The sequence below is a fragment of the Camelus ferus genome, chromosome 24 (assembly GCF_009834535.1).
Source record: "Camelus ferus isolate YT-003-E chromosome 24, BCGSAC_Cfer_1.0, whole genome shotgun sequence".
NCBI lineage: Eukaryota > Metazoa > Chordata > Mammalia > Artiodactyla > Camelidae > Camelus > Camelus ferus.
The window spans coordinates 7421381-7436025 of record NC_045719.1 but is presented as its reverse complement, the minus strand read 5'-3'; the positions used below and the strand labels follow the sequence as shown (position 1 = coordinate 7436025).

At 49.3% G+C, this 14645-nt stretch overlaps 1 protein-coding gene across 5 annotated transcripts in view; it reads right to left on the bottom strand.

Moving 5' to 3' along the window:
• Positions 1 to 14645, bottom strand: part of ENOSF1 (enolase superfamily member 1) — a 20308-nt gene extending 5663 nt beyond the window's left edge. Inside the window, exons 1-10 of one of the 5 annotated variants that reach the window (XM_032467375.1) lie at positions 14272 to 14645; positions 10638 to 10746; positions 7207 to 7322; positions 5424 to 5510; positions 5056 to 5082; positions 4540 to 4612; positions 4387 to 4425; positions 3893 to 3975; positions 3136 to 3170; positions 911 to 998 (exon numbers count right to left, since the gene is read on the bottom strand). In XM_032467375.1, the coding sequence (XP_032323266.1) occupies positions 911 to 998; positions 3136 to 3170; positions 3893 to 3975; positions 4387 to 4425; positions 4540 to 4612; positions 5056 to 5082; positions 5424 to 5510; positions 7207 to 7322; positions 10638 to 10746; positions 14272 to 14355 (741 nt within the window). In that variant the 5' untranslated portion in view covers positions 14356 to 14645. Of the gene's footprint in view, positions 1 to 910; positions 999 to 3135; positions 3171 to 3892; positions 3976 to 4386; positions 4426 to 4539; positions 4613 to 5055; positions 5083 to 5423; positions 5511 to 7206; positions 7323 to 10637; positions 10747 to 14271 lie in introns of those variants that run through there. The other 4 variants (XM_014567465.2, XM_006194456.3, XM_032467374.1 and 1 more) reach the window with 4 other exon arrangements.

Sequence of the window (14645 nt, the reverse complement as noted above, 5' to 3'; positions counted from 1 at the left end):
GCAGAGAAGTAACTTGCTCAAGGACAGTAAGTCAAATAAATAACGAGCTCCGATCCAGGCCTCTCACCGCAAGGCTCTGGCTCTCTCTGTGCGGGGAGCCTGCCTGCAGGCCAGGTGCTCGATATGCAGAGACCAAGAAAAGGTCTCTCCTTCCCCGACATCACACTTGGAGAAAACAGACACAGGGATAGATTCCTCTAGTAGAATGTGCTAAGTGGTAAGAGGCCCCTTGGTGGATGCTGTGGGAACCAGAGGACAGTGTGCCCAGAATCAATTTGTGTTGTAAATTACTGAGACGAGGATGAGCTCATAACACAAGAGTAGCATTAATTCACGTGTAAATAATGGGACTTCTGATCCCAAGTCGAGGACTCAGACTTCTGTTTTCATGTGTGAAACATGCATCCAAAAGTTCATAGAAACATCTAACTGTGACTTTTATGAAAATATTTTACACATAATAAGAAATGTTTTATAAAAAATACAGTCAGGATTACATTTATCTCGGCAAAAGTTCCAGCATTTCTTGAACAATGGCTCCCTGAGGCCCACCTCCCTGGTGAACCAGGGGGGCGGGTCTATTAAGGGAGATTAAATGACTGACACACTGGGGCACCAATGGGAGACCTGTCTGCTCAGGCACATCCATGCTAGCACAAATGAGCAATCCCTAAAGCTGATTTTACTCAGCTAGTTCTGCAGAATAAAAAATTTTAAAAAAAAATCAAGAGGGCTGAGAGTTTAAAGAGTTCGCCTACTCCAAGACCTCAAAGCTGTACTTCCACTGACATAGTGTTAACATCCCCAGTGCTCTTTAACCCTTGCTTGGAATGAGCTGTACTTTGGCCCTGGACAGAGGCCTCTCATACAAGGCTGCTCACTCCTCACAGGTAGGGGAGGGTATATTTACCAGGGTCTTCTCAGGTCCGATCATGTTTCTGATGAGTTGGCATCTACGGATGTCATCCTGGAGATCAGCACCAACTTTTACCTTAAACCTATAAAAAATAAAAATTTGGTCTCATAATTTAGATCTGTGCTGACTTGGCAAAGACACTTAGACTTCCTGCAGAAGTGACTGTTTCCGTCAATAATTCACAGGACACGTTTTCTAGTAAACTCTTGCCCTTTCCCAATCTTGAGACAAGTCACTCAAAAATAACCCTGCAAGCGGTATCTCTTCACTCAGTATCGGGCCACTAACTGTAAATTACCTGCTGACCTGAAGTCCAGGGACGGAGAGAGCAGCTAGGTCTTTAATAACATTCACTGAGTTTTTGCTGTGCCGTGAAAAGGAGTTAAGGACAAAAAAGGCCCAGTCAGCCTTGAGGAGAGCAGAGCTGGGAAGGGAGCCCAGCAAGGCATCCCGCTCCATCCCAAATGTGAACAGCATGACTGATAGCTACCTCCACTCCATGGCCCTTTACAAGAGGGCTTCATCCTAAATCAACTCAGAGGTGGGCTGGGGGCTGGGGGCCCAGGCCCGAGGCTAGAGGAGGAAGGGACCCCACCCCATCACAGAACTGCAGAGGGGCGGAGGCTCCTTCATGCCCCAGCCGGCTGCTGGCAGGCAGCTCCCTTCATCTGTCGACGAGCCACTGTTCTTGAGACCCAAGTCTTACATCCTTTCCCATGACCCCAAGCCCCGGATTCGGTCATCAGGAGAGCCTGGTTGGCTTGATGTAACACTGCCACGTGGAGGAGACGACACCCTCTCCCTCACTCACCAGCCTCCCTGCTCTGCACGCGGCTGTCAGGCTGCCCGAGGGCCTCCCTCTACTTTCCACATCCCCCACACTCCGTGCTGACAAAAAGCTCCTCCCAAATCCTCTGCTGTTTCAGCAACAAACACTAAAGACATTTCTATCCCAGGTGGAAGCTTCAGCTTCGGGACACCAGGCTTCCTGTGCTCGGAGGCCTAGGAAATCTCTCCTCAGCCTTCTCTGATGCAGAGCTGACTGCTTCAGCCTTTCCAGGGTATGTGGGGGAGAGGAGGGGCCGGCATTTACTGAGCACCTGCTATGAATCCTGACTCTGCTCATCCTTTTCAGAGACAGCAACTTTGAGAACCATCAGATACTATTGTTTTCATTGTATAGAGAGAGAAAATGAGGTTCAGAGAGGTTGAACAAGTTGCCCATGGTCACACAGCAGGTACTGCAGGGGATGGAGGGGAAAGGCAAGATGTTCATTCCAAGTCCACCACATCCCAAGCCTCTTTCCACTGCTTCATGCTGCCCCCAGCAAGTTCTCACTCCCCAGCTCTTAGCTGAAGAATTAACAAGAATTCAATGCCTTTCAGACTTTAGTGGGCCAATGCATCACCCAGGGATCTTGTTAAAATGCAGATTCCAATGCAGCAGGTCAGGGTGGGGCCGAAGATTCTTCATTTCTGACAAGCACCCAGGGCTTGGTCTGCACTTCGAGCAGGAGGCCAGGTGGCAAGTGTGGTGACGTGTCACAGACACAGTGTCCACCTTGAGCTGCACTGACAGACTCACAGTGACCAGATCAAGAGGTGATGGTCCCTCTGCGTCCTGCACAGCCTGAGGATTTGAGACCACTGACAACCAGTTTACTCAGAGGAAACCCCAGGATGCCCAGGGGCCCATGACCCCGGAGTAGAGGCAGAGCAGACACGTGGAGATGGTGTTGGGAGAGGAGGCCCCTGGGGACGAGGAGGACCCTGGCTCCTGGGAGAACTCCGAGGAGAATTACTGGGACCAGTGGCTGGAAGTTATATGGAAGCAAAGGGTTCACTGCTTTGAAGCTCTTCTAACACTCAGAGCCCTCGAACAAAGCAAAAGTGCCCCACAAAGCTTGCTGCCTCTGGAGGTTTCCAAGTAGAAGTGGAATCCACACTTGTTACTGATAATAAAGAGGGGGTTTCTATCCCAGACCTGTGCTTGAAATCAGTGATCACTTTCAACTCTGATGTCCTAGGATTCTAACTAGATTCACATCTCATCTTTGGAGAAAGCTTGGCCTCAGTTGAAACTCCTCTTATATAAGTGTCGCTACACCCCAGACTGCTCCTGGCCTCCTTGGTGCCTTTGGGTCCTGACTCCTCTCCACCGACCAGCCCCTCTCGTGCTAACTCAGAGAGTCCAGTCCATTATGACCCAAGTAAGTTACCTGGTCCAGCCGTCCTTTAGTGCCTCGCTGCAGAGCTGTGGGGGAAGGAGGAGAGCCGTCAGCACACACTCTCCGAGGTCTAAGTAGCACCTTGGTCATCTCTGATTTGGCTTCACAAATGCTATGGCTGAACCATGAACCAGGAGAATCACCGAGCGTTGTTGAAATTCAGAGCAGAAACAGCCCAGAGCATGACTGCCTGCCCTTGTAGGGTGACTTTCTCTCCTCATCTCTACAGGGACCCTTTCTCTAACTGTCACATCATTCCTGGATGGGGAATTGAGCATTTCTGTCCCTCTTTTTAAAGCTGGGATATTCCGTGGCATCAACAGAAGTAACGGATGAAAAAGTAACAGAGGCTCATCTCCATTCTCTTCCTCAGCTGTAGCTGAGCGAAGGGCCAGTAAACTGCACACCAGGCACCCGCCCCTGTGCTGCGCGCATCGGGCCACTCGCAGCGTTTATCGGAATGCTCGAAACCGCCCGCGGGACCAGTATCATCTTCCCTCTTCGCAGTGAGGAAACAGGCTCGGCGGGGTTCGGGATCACACTGCACAACGTGACGCCCCGGCCTCTGCCTGGGAATCGGCTTCACCTTTTGGAGCCTGACGTGGGGCTCACTAGGTCACAATGGAAATGCCTTTCCTTTTGCTCGTGGACAAGTACCTCCAGATCCATAGAGATTCAGAAAGGCTAACGGGAAAACATCACTTATCTGCCAGAAAGCGCACCTACAGAACCAGCTTCAAGCGCCCACCTGCTGCAATGTGGCGTCCGGGTACCCGAGCCAGGCGCACGACGTGGTGTAGGCAGGGTAGCCCTCCGTCAGCATTTGCTCTTCTGTGGAAACACGATGCTCGTCAAAATCTGGTGTTTCGCGGGCACCTTCAGCGTTAGAATTGCCTGTGGCCAAGCTGCCGCCTGGCGGTCATCCAGCCCCTCCGGTGCCACCCCCACGGTTCAGACCCTGGGGGTCCGGCCATCCCCAGGGGCGGCCCCACCAGCCCAGGGCCTTCTGGTGCCGTGCAGGGTAACCCGAAGGCCAGCTTGGCTCTCAGCAGCGGCTGAAGCGAACCCCGACCTAAGAGGTCCCAGCGGGAGGCATTCTTCACCCAGACTCAGCCGTCTGCCTGCCAGCCTGCTGCGGGGCACGGGGCACCGGGGACGATGACCAGAACCCCCCGAGAACGGCGACACTCAGCAGTGGACAACGAATGCCAAAGTAATGAAGGGTATCTCCTCACAACCCACCTCGCTCTCTTTTACCAACTTGACCTCTCTGCAGTATTTCTGGAAAAAATTAAAAGCAGCATCATTCTTTCAGGCGACAAAGCACGCAGCCCCGTGGCCTCCACGTCGCGTGGACCAGAAAGCTCCCAGTTCCATCGCGGGAGGATGACTCACCGTGGGCCTCCTCCTCCGTCAGGACGTCGGTGATGTACCTGAAATCTATGCAGGATAACAGCCTCCGGGGGTCCTGGCAGCGAGACAGGAGGTCGGAGAGGCCGTCAGTTCACAGGCGGGTTATGCTTCTAAGAATCTGCTTCCGCACATACATGGGCTTCTCCTGCCCAGGAAAGGGCCTTTGGGCTTTGTGACAAATTGTTTGATTCTGACATTCTTCGGTGCAGAATCCTTCAAAGGGTCACCACCACCTGCTGACAAAGTCCTCAGGCCTGCACACTCCCTCCCCACCTCGGATGCAGGCTCTGACCCGTCCAGCTACTGGAAAGCGGGCCTGGCGGGAGGCACGCTCTCAGCACAAGTTAAATGGACTGATGAGCCTGGTGTCACCCTGGGGCTTGATCAGCACGATAGAGGTTGGTCCACAGACAGTCCTGAGTGTATTTACTGGCTGTCAAAAGGCAAGTAATCCATTTCATTTACAGAAACAATTAGAATAGTAAAGAATTTACCTACCATGTCAACAAGTAACTTCCACAGAGGCTTGAAGAAAAAAAAAAGATTTGTAAAACATGTGCCAAGTACCCAACAGTGAATGCGCTAGTGGCAACTCCAGCTCTCCAACCCACACCTGCCAGCCCGCAGCTCTCACGCTGCCTCCAAGCCCCTCGCCAGTGCTGCCCCGTCGTCCTCAGCGCTTCCTAACCTACCCTGCCACGTCCTGACAGCTGCCAGGACTGCTCAGCAGAGAAAAATAATCAGACGATTCTCCCTATGTCCTTTGGGAGCCTGCTGTGTGTTTGTCTTTGCTCAGAGGCCATGGGTGTCCCTCGGTCACCTGCTGCTTTGTTCCCGAGTCACAGAGGTGCTGCTTTGAGGGTTACCTTTCCCTCCTGCTTGGCCCATAGGTCCCACACGGCATTGAGGATGGCCGCCGTCGCCAGATGCACCACGCCCTTCTCAGGACCGATCTGGTTAGGAAGCAAAACACACCAGCACTTCTCAGAAAAAAAAAAAGATATTCAGGTCTCCTAGCCAGGGACATACTTCATGAATTAAAAGATGGCAATGGAAGCTCAGGGATTAAGGTCTTTTTTCAATTGTTTTCGACCTAGAGAAGATTTGCAAGAATAGTACAAAGAGCTCCTGTGCACCCCCTCCTCTGTCTACCCATCCATCTATGTGTATATACATAAATAGGTAAATATAATATATAATATAAGTAAAGTGTATTCTACTGAACTATTTGAGAATAAGCTGCAGATATAATGTCCCTTTAACCCTAAATACTTCAGAGCCTAGTCCTAAAAACAAAGCCATTCTCTCACATGACCATAGTACAAGGACCAAGTTCAGGGATTATCCCGTGGATCGAATACCGTTACCTACAAAGACAGCCCATCAGATTTCACCCATTGTCCCAGTAATGTGCTTTCTTTTATTCACATATTGCATTTAGTTGACATGTCACTTTAGTCTCTTTTTATCTGGAACAAATGTCCTTCTTTTAAAAAATGCTATTACTTTTTTTAAAGCGCACAGGCCAGTTGACTTGCACAGTGTTCCTCAGTCTGGGTGGTCTGAGCGCCATCATGATCAGGGTGGGGTTTGCCAACTCATTTTTTTGGTTACGGCTGTTATCTTTAGCGTTCGAGTAAGTCAGCACCCGTCAGGCTTCTCCACTGTGAGGCTGTCAGTTTTCCTCTCTAAGCAAAGAGACTGATGTTGCCCCCAAGTTTTAGCATCCAGTGATGATTCTTGCCTCCATCAGTTACAGCTATGACAGTCGCAATATGGTGGTTTTCTAATGTTGTCATTCTTGTTATATTGGTTTTTATTCTGCTGTAATGACAAGCTTCCCCATGTTGGTTGGTTGGTTGCTGTCTGAACAGACTCATGGATTCTTATGTGATTCAAGGACTTCTAAGCCAGCACTACCATATTTACTTTGATGCTTGAACTGTCCCAGATTTGGCCAGTGGGAACTCCTTTGAGGGGATGCTTTAAATGCAAGCTTGACTTGGTTTGCAGGTTTGCAGAAGTTAAGAATGAAATCTCAGGCAATGTGGACAACGTGCCTTTCCCTGTGCATGGACAGGAGACTGAGCAGAGTTAGGAAGAGACAGAGCTGATGTCAGGAGACAAGGGCGAGGGCGTAGCTATTAGACAGACCTTACTGTGATAAAACTCTCCCTCTACAGCCTCGCTGTTTTCATGCTTTGAACTTAAGGTTCAAATACAGCGCTGTACACACAAACGGTACTCTGGTCTCTGTCTTCTTAACCTTAGCTCTTCCCTTAAGTTTCTGTTCTGAATAACCTCTTCCTACAACTTCAGTTCTAATTCACACTAGTTCTCCCTTAAAAAGGTTGCCACTCAGCACTTCATCCTGCAGAGTCTAGACCACTTCTTCCGGATCAGGGAACAGACGAGGTCCACAAGGGCAGAGATTGCTCTCGGGATCCAAATATGTCCACAGTCAGGTCTCATAGAAAGGAATAGATTACCTCAAAATACAGATTGTCCACATGGTTCAAGCCCTAATTTATCTGAATAAAATGTTTTAATTGTAAGCCTGTCTCTATTTTCACAATTGTTACAATCAAAGGACATCTGAGACCTCAGTAACAGTATTTACAGAAACGTTTTACAAAACAGGCGCCTTACCCATCTGAGCTGCCCGTCGCTCGTGAGCTGCCTGTAGAAGCCTCTGAAGTCACCAACAATGTCCCCGAGGTCCCTGTTAAGCACGTGGTGTGCCAGGGCATTCACAGCACAGACAACTGTTGAAGAGGATTTAACTCTTGTTTAGTTTTGGTGTGAATAAATTAAGACACGTAAGCACCACAAACAACCTCACGTGGACATTTTATGAAAATAGTTTTAAATCAAAAGGAACATGCCTTTAAAAATTGCCCTAAATATGTCTTCCGTGGTGGTCAAAACTAACATCACACAGTAGAACAGCTGTTAATATATACACTGAGCTTAATGTCTGAACAGAGCAAACACATTTTGATTGGGTGCCATGTGAAAAACAGAACCAAGATCTGAAAGTTTAAACCATGTTCCCAGATCATTTTCCTGTTAACTTTGTGAAGTGTCCGTGTGTCAGCTTCGACACCAAACCTGGCTAGTCCACTGCTCCTAAGGTGTAAGACTGATGGACAGAATTTAAAAAAAGAAATGCCTTTTCATTATTGTCAAGTAGAGAAAATATCTTGAATTCATAACATAACTCTATTAAAGACGAAATGAATTTGTAATTAGCTTAATACATATAAAATGTTAAGAATTAAAAGGGAAATAGAAAAATTTCCTACCACTGACTTAGGATACACTACACTCTTCGTAACTAATTTGAAAATTAATCTTCATTTAGGTCAGCATTACCATCAATTACTTATTTTTGGTAATTTATTCAAAAAACCTTACTGTGTTATATCAAGTGAAAACAAGTAAACCAACAAACTTCACAACAAAGACCCTTCTCTCCTTCGCTGAGAATATAACACTGAGTCTGTGTGTAAATGGCCAGAATAATCAAGTCATCACCTTAGCCCCAAAGCAGTGAACTTATTATAGAAAATTCTGATTGACTTGTTTGGTGTAGCCATTGCTTCGATGTTAAAATTGTTAGATCATTTCACAGGACAGCTGTAAAGGCGCAGTTTTACTCTCAGTCAGATCTGAGGAGAAAGATGGTTTGAAAGCATGTTCTTGGGACTCCAACGTGGAGAACAGTCTACCTCAGGTGTGCGTGTCTGAAGCAACGGGTGGGAAATGCACCTGGGAAGACTTGGGCCTTGAAGGCAGCTTCTTGCCGACTCAGCCCAGGGGTTCTCCCTGTGACTGCGTCTGCCCAGGGCTCACTTCCCAGGAAGGACAAGTCAGGAGGGGCTACGGAGGACTGTGGGTGTCCGCGCTTTCGTGCTGTGTGAGCCCTTAAGGCCATTTTTTTTCTCTAAAAATTCTGCTTTTTTCCATCTCTTTTTCTTTTCCTACTTAAAAAACCCTGACATTATACAAAACCTCCCTGTGTCTCTTACATACAAGCACGCCCTTCATGGCGATGAGAAAAGCACTGTTTTCTTTCTTTTTTTGGATCATACAAGTAAGCTGGTAAAGGCTGCTGAAGAACCCTGATGAGCTAATGGAATATTTTTCAACTTTAATTTGAACACCTTGTAACACGTTTGGTGAGACTGCAGTGAGTCACCTGAAATATGCAGCAAAGTTACAATTAAAATGGGTTCTGTCATGCTGTGTCTGAAACAGGCGGAAGCCAACTCCATCACCACAAAAGAGCCATTTGTTCCTGGCGCAGAGATGGAAATTGATTTCCCCAGCTCAAGACATCCATCCATCTGTCCGGACAGGGGCGGGGAGGGGACTGGAGGACGGCGGGGTCGGGGGGACCACAAGCACTGACTCAACAACACGGAGAAGGGCCTCACGTTCGGGGTAGTGACCACACAGGCAGGGTCCCTCCACTGTGTGCCCAAGTCAGCAAAGTTCAAAGCCTTGGTTGTTAACAGAGAGTGGTTCCCACGGCTTGTCCCAGAAGGCGTGTTGTAAGCCTGCTGAGTTGTGCACAACCTTTGGGGGCCGCCCTGTATGGTCTGCAGGATGGAGGAAGCCACTTCATAAAGTGCTCAACTTACACGAGAGAATTAAAGTTGCAGAAGCTGAAACACAGCTCTCCAATCTGCAGCGGTCAGTGGCCACTGCCTTGGGGAAACACTAACAGTAAATGGGTTGCTGAGGGGGAGGAGTCGGGGAATCAGGGCTGAGGCACCTCCTTCTGCCTGCCAGTTCCTAGTTCCCCGTCAAGGCTCATCTCAAAGCCTCACCTTTGCTGGGAAGCCATCCCTGACCCTCGTGTACAATGATCTGACCCTCTCTCCATGTAGCCTGTATCCACTTAAAAGTCCCTCCCACGCTGCACTATTATTTCTTTTACGTCTGTCTCCCTGAGAAGTTTGTGCGTTCCTTCTCCTTGTCTGCAGGACACTGTCCCCTCTCTCCATCTTTTTAAAGTCAGATTTCCCCAGTGCGGGCCGAGTGCCCAATACCCAGGGGCACCCCAGAGTCTGCTGAAGGCCTGGCTGACAGTGCGACTGGACAGCAGCCCTGTGAGAGCTGGAATGGCCTGGTGGTGTCCACTTAAAGCTCAAGAAAGGCTCCCCTGTCCTACACACACACACACACACACACACACACACCCCTTTCATCTGCTCGACGATATTAAAGCCAATGATTTTCTTCTACAACCAGGAGAGGGCTGACAGTGCAGATATCCCCAGGAGAGGTGTCCCATCACAGCCGAGGTTAAAGAGTCTCTGTCCTCCCTCCCCAGACCCTGACTCTTCAACTGATCACAATTCGGCCTCCGCCCCTTATGATCCATTGAAATTGATCTGGCAGTCGCCTTCTTTTTGTGCATATTGAATTTTATACTCTGTGCATGCATTAAAAAAGTATGCAAGCAAGTAATTTTGTATGTAAATGTTCTGGAGGGAAAGCGCTTGGGGTAGTCAGGAGGTTCTGTGTCCCAGCCGAGCCGCTGTTTGGGCCTCAGTTTCTTTATCTCCAAAAATAAGGAGGTTTAAGACCACCGCTGAGCCCTCGTCCAGCTCTGAGAAAAGAAAGGCTTACTCGTAGCTCAGTGTGCATCCTCTACTCTCTGCTCTTCCCAGCGGAGAGCTGTGAAACTGGGCAGCCCCTGAGGCCTTTTCTGCCAAGAAGAGCAGTGAACTTCAAACTGACTGGGTGTGGAGTGTTTAGAAAAGCAGGTAGACTGTGCACGTGACAGTAAGCCTTGTTCCACGACCGCACGGCCACCCCCTCCCGACCCTCAGGCACACACCCCATTCTGGTCCTCAAAGTTCTGCAGAGAAATGGACCGAGATTCAGGAATTTTCCACAAGGAGAGAGGCCAAATTCTGGCATTTTAAAAATTTATCCCAGTGAAATCAATCAACTATGAAACATTGTTTTTACTCACTCCAAGTAGGTAAATGTGGAGAAAAATAAAGTCAGAACTTGAACGTAAATGAAACAAGCATTCTCGAGCCTCGAGACAAAGTTCAACTCACCAACTTCAGTGCCCCTTCCCAGAGTGAAGGTGATTCCGTAGCCCTTGAGTCCATCTTCTGCATCCGTCTCCAAGATGACGTAGGCGGCCGAGTAGTCAGGGTCTGTGTGCTGCAGGGGAAGCGGCCCACCCAGACCCGCTGGCGTGAGGAACCCCCAAAGAAGCCTGGAAACATCACATAAGAACCGGCAACGCAACAAGAGCTCCGATTGGATGGAACCGTTCATGCTCCCAAAGCAAACACAGGAGCACTGAACGGACAAAAGGAATGTCCTCCCCAAGGATTCAAATCACTTTAACAAGTGCAATGTGTGCGTTTAATGCCAGTTTACAATTCTGTCTCCTTGGACATTCAGCTCAGTTTTAAGCCCAGGAGTCTGCGCCCGCAGCTATCCCTGTCAGCTCTTTGAACAGAGTTCCATGCACAAAGAGCTTCAAACTGAACAAGCCAAGGCTTCAGAAAGCTCTTCCGTACAACTGGACTTAATCCTCTCTGCAGTTCATAGCAGGGCTGCAAAGACAATGGCACACGTTCAGAGGTCACTGCAGGAGAACAAAGAATGAACTTCTAGACAGCCCATTTTTGTTTTGCTCTTTTTTTAACTTCCTACTGTCAAACAGTATTTTGATCATCAGTGTTTACTGACAGGGTTTATAAAGCTCAACACCCCTTGTCAATATGGGGGATGCAAGAATTAAAAACAAGTCTGTCTCCAGAGATTTCTCACAAGGTGGGGAGAAAAAGCCAACACACAAGAACCAGGCAAGAAGGGTCACTAAGTACAAGGCCACGTACTGAAGCCAGTGAGACATACCATGGAAGTTCAAAGGAGAAGAGCAAAGAGGACACAGGAGACCAGGACACTTGGCCGCATTTGAGGGAGAGCAATAAGAACCCAGAGGCCTTGTGAGTCAGAGAAATCAAGGGCTCTGGTTTGGAAGGGAATGAAGATGAGATGGGATCAACGGTGTGGGGGCAGATGATGGAGACCCCAAAGCCAGGCAGAGGGCCAGCCAGAACGCATTGATAAGGAATGCAGAGGCAACTGGTTTTTTTTGCATAAGAATTTTGCATAGATTTAATTTAATTTAATCCTCACAATAATGTTATTATAAAGTAGGTGCTACCACCCCTCTCTTACAGATGAGGAAAGTGAGCACCAAAGAGGCAGAATTTACATCCCTGTGTCCAGGGACGGGTAGGTGCCCCTGGTGGACGGAGCCCTGCATCTGGCCTCTGGGCCCAGGGGAGGGAACCATGTGGGATGGTCACTGAGCACCAGCTGTGGATCAGAGTGTACAGGCTGCTGACTTGAGGAAGCTATGATTACAGAAACTCTCAGATTATGAAGCAGAGCATGGCAAGTCTCTGGGAGAGATGCAAATGATGGAAGCCAGGCCGAGAGCACGATGAGCTGTGGAAGCTGGAGGACGCTTTACTGTGAAAGGAGGACCTGAACTGGTCAGGTGAGGACATGGAGATTTCCAGCAGCCGGGAAGGGGCACGAAGGTCTGGGAGGAAGGAACATCTCAGGTGAGGTAACAGTGGCAGTGATGGCAGTGGACGGACAGAAAAGGGAAAGACTGGAGAGTGTTCGAGGGTTGGTGACCAGCCTGGTTTGGCCATCAGGTTCCCAAGGGAGAAGCTGGGACATAAGGCTCAGAGAGAGTTCTGGAAAGGATGCAGTGGAAAAAGGAAAGCTTTCACTGGAGCCTTCAGGGGAGGAGGTGGCGATCAGAGAAAGAGATGAGGCAAAAGTGACTTCAACTGGCAGGATGCGGGAGAGGGGCAGGTATGGAGAGGATGAGCTCAGATTTTGATGGACAGTGTTTAGCATGAAGGTAAAAAATCCAACAGAAGTGCCCAGATGGCAGCTGGACCAGAGGTGAGAGGGAAGATCCAGGAATGAGATCTGGGAGTCTTGGCATAAAAGTGGGCACTGAAGCCATGGACATGGAGGAGGGTCTTAATGAGCGCGTGGGGTGAGACAGGAGAGGTGCTGAGCCTGGGCCTCGGAGAAGGAAGGAGGGCAGCAGCTTGAAACACACACTGTATCTCCAGGAGGAAGGTCCTTAAGTATGAGCTTGCAATGCAGTGTCCGATACAATCTCTCCTGACCTAGAGGCCATAAACCACTCAGGCCAGAGACAATAAATTCCATTTCTTAAATTGTTCTACAGTAAGGCAGCAACCTCAACGCATCATAAATTCAAAGACAAGGAAAGTCTAGGTTGGAGCCCCTTCTGCTTCAGTTTCCTCATATGTAAACAGTAATTACAGCCACACTTCTGTGTCAGGGTCTCTACATGTATAAAGCAGGTATTGGCAAATGTTATACCCATTTTACAGATGAGAAAACCTAGGCCTGGAGAGATTGTGTGGTTTCCCCACAGCTGCTATACCTCAGAGGGACAGAGGTGGTTGTAGCAGGTCAGGTGTTTGGATTTTACAAGCAGTAAAATTTCAAACATTTATTTGGGCGATCCACTAAGGATTGTCCAGCGGGTGTTTCCACCACTTACCATAATATCACATGAGAAAGGACACATAAGGATTTTGAAAAGCATGAAGAACCTAATCTCAGAATAAAGGACATTTAAAAAAAATAACTTAAGCACTTTTTAAAAAGCGGCCATTTCCGGTATGGAAATGGAATGGAATGAATATCAGGGTGCCCTCCACCCAGCTTAGGAGGCAGCACATTACAGTGTGAATGAAAGTCCTCGGATACCCATTCCCCTCCCCCCATACAAGTAACAGGTAACCATTATCCCAAGGAGGATGTTTCACACATTTCACTACGTACCCAGCAACTTTGTTTTTCTAGTATGGCCATTCGTGAGCAGGCCGGGAGGGGCAGTGAGGATCCAGGGGTCAGGCTTTGGGGAGACCCTGCACAGGACTCATATTTGGGGACCACTGCACTAGAGGAAGGTGGTGGTGTGGGATGTCTTGCTAACACTCTCAGGGAGCAAAAACACCCAGTGCTTTCTTCACTGCACCTGCAAAGGCTGGCATCTACTTAACTCTTCACAGTGACGCGTCCTCTATAATCATGTTTCCAGGTAATTTCCTGATGCCCCTCTGACACGACCCAGTTATGACCTTGTTGTCTGGTTTCCCAGCCAAACTGACTCCTTCATTTCACAGATGGGCCCAAGAGGCCAAGAGAGGTTAGGGTCTTCAGGACACACAGCAAGTTGTGGCACAGGCAGGGTCACTACCCCAAACCCTCCAGCCAGGGGCTTCCTGGTCTCCATCACCACAAACCCCGTTAAGTTCTCAGTTGAGAAGAAACCAGAGCTGTATGTTAAGGGTTCGTTGGTGGGAACCCAACAACATTGTTTTGCTGTCGTTGCATATTAAGCATTCTACCATTGCCAGCAAAATGCAAATTGTAAATGTAAAAACGGGAAAGGCTAAACGCCAGCAAAGAAAAAATAAGGAAAAAGAAAAAACCCAGGAGGGTGGGTAGTTTCTGGATACTTTCATATTCCCCTTTCGGCCTCCTCACTTAACAAAAGCAATGGATGCAAAGTTGAGAAACTTCCTGGGGCCCGCGGGGTGCCTGGCGCCTAAGCGGGCCCTGGCGTCGGCGAGGCCTGAGGGCACCCGGCGGTGGGGCAACGCTTACCATGGCGTCCGAGCCGTGGCCCCCGAGCGACGTGGGGAAGCGTATGTCGCGGACGGAGAGCCGGGAGATCCTGCCACGAGCCATGTCTCCGAGCGCCCTGGAGCCGCCAACTCTGCGGGACACTGCGAGGAGGGAAGGGGTGCACAGCCCGGCACGGGGGGCGCTGATTGGCCGCGCGGCCCCGGGGCGTGGCCAAGCGCGTGAACTTGGCTGGACTGGAGCGGCCCGCCCAGCTCAGGGTTCCCCGTCTTTCACGCCAAGTTCCCGCCTCCCACGGTGGGGCGCTGCCCCCGGACTGATTCGCTCAGGATCTCCATGGTCCCTGCAGCGTCGAGTCCCCGCAAGACCCTGCACTGCATAAACTGGAAACTCTC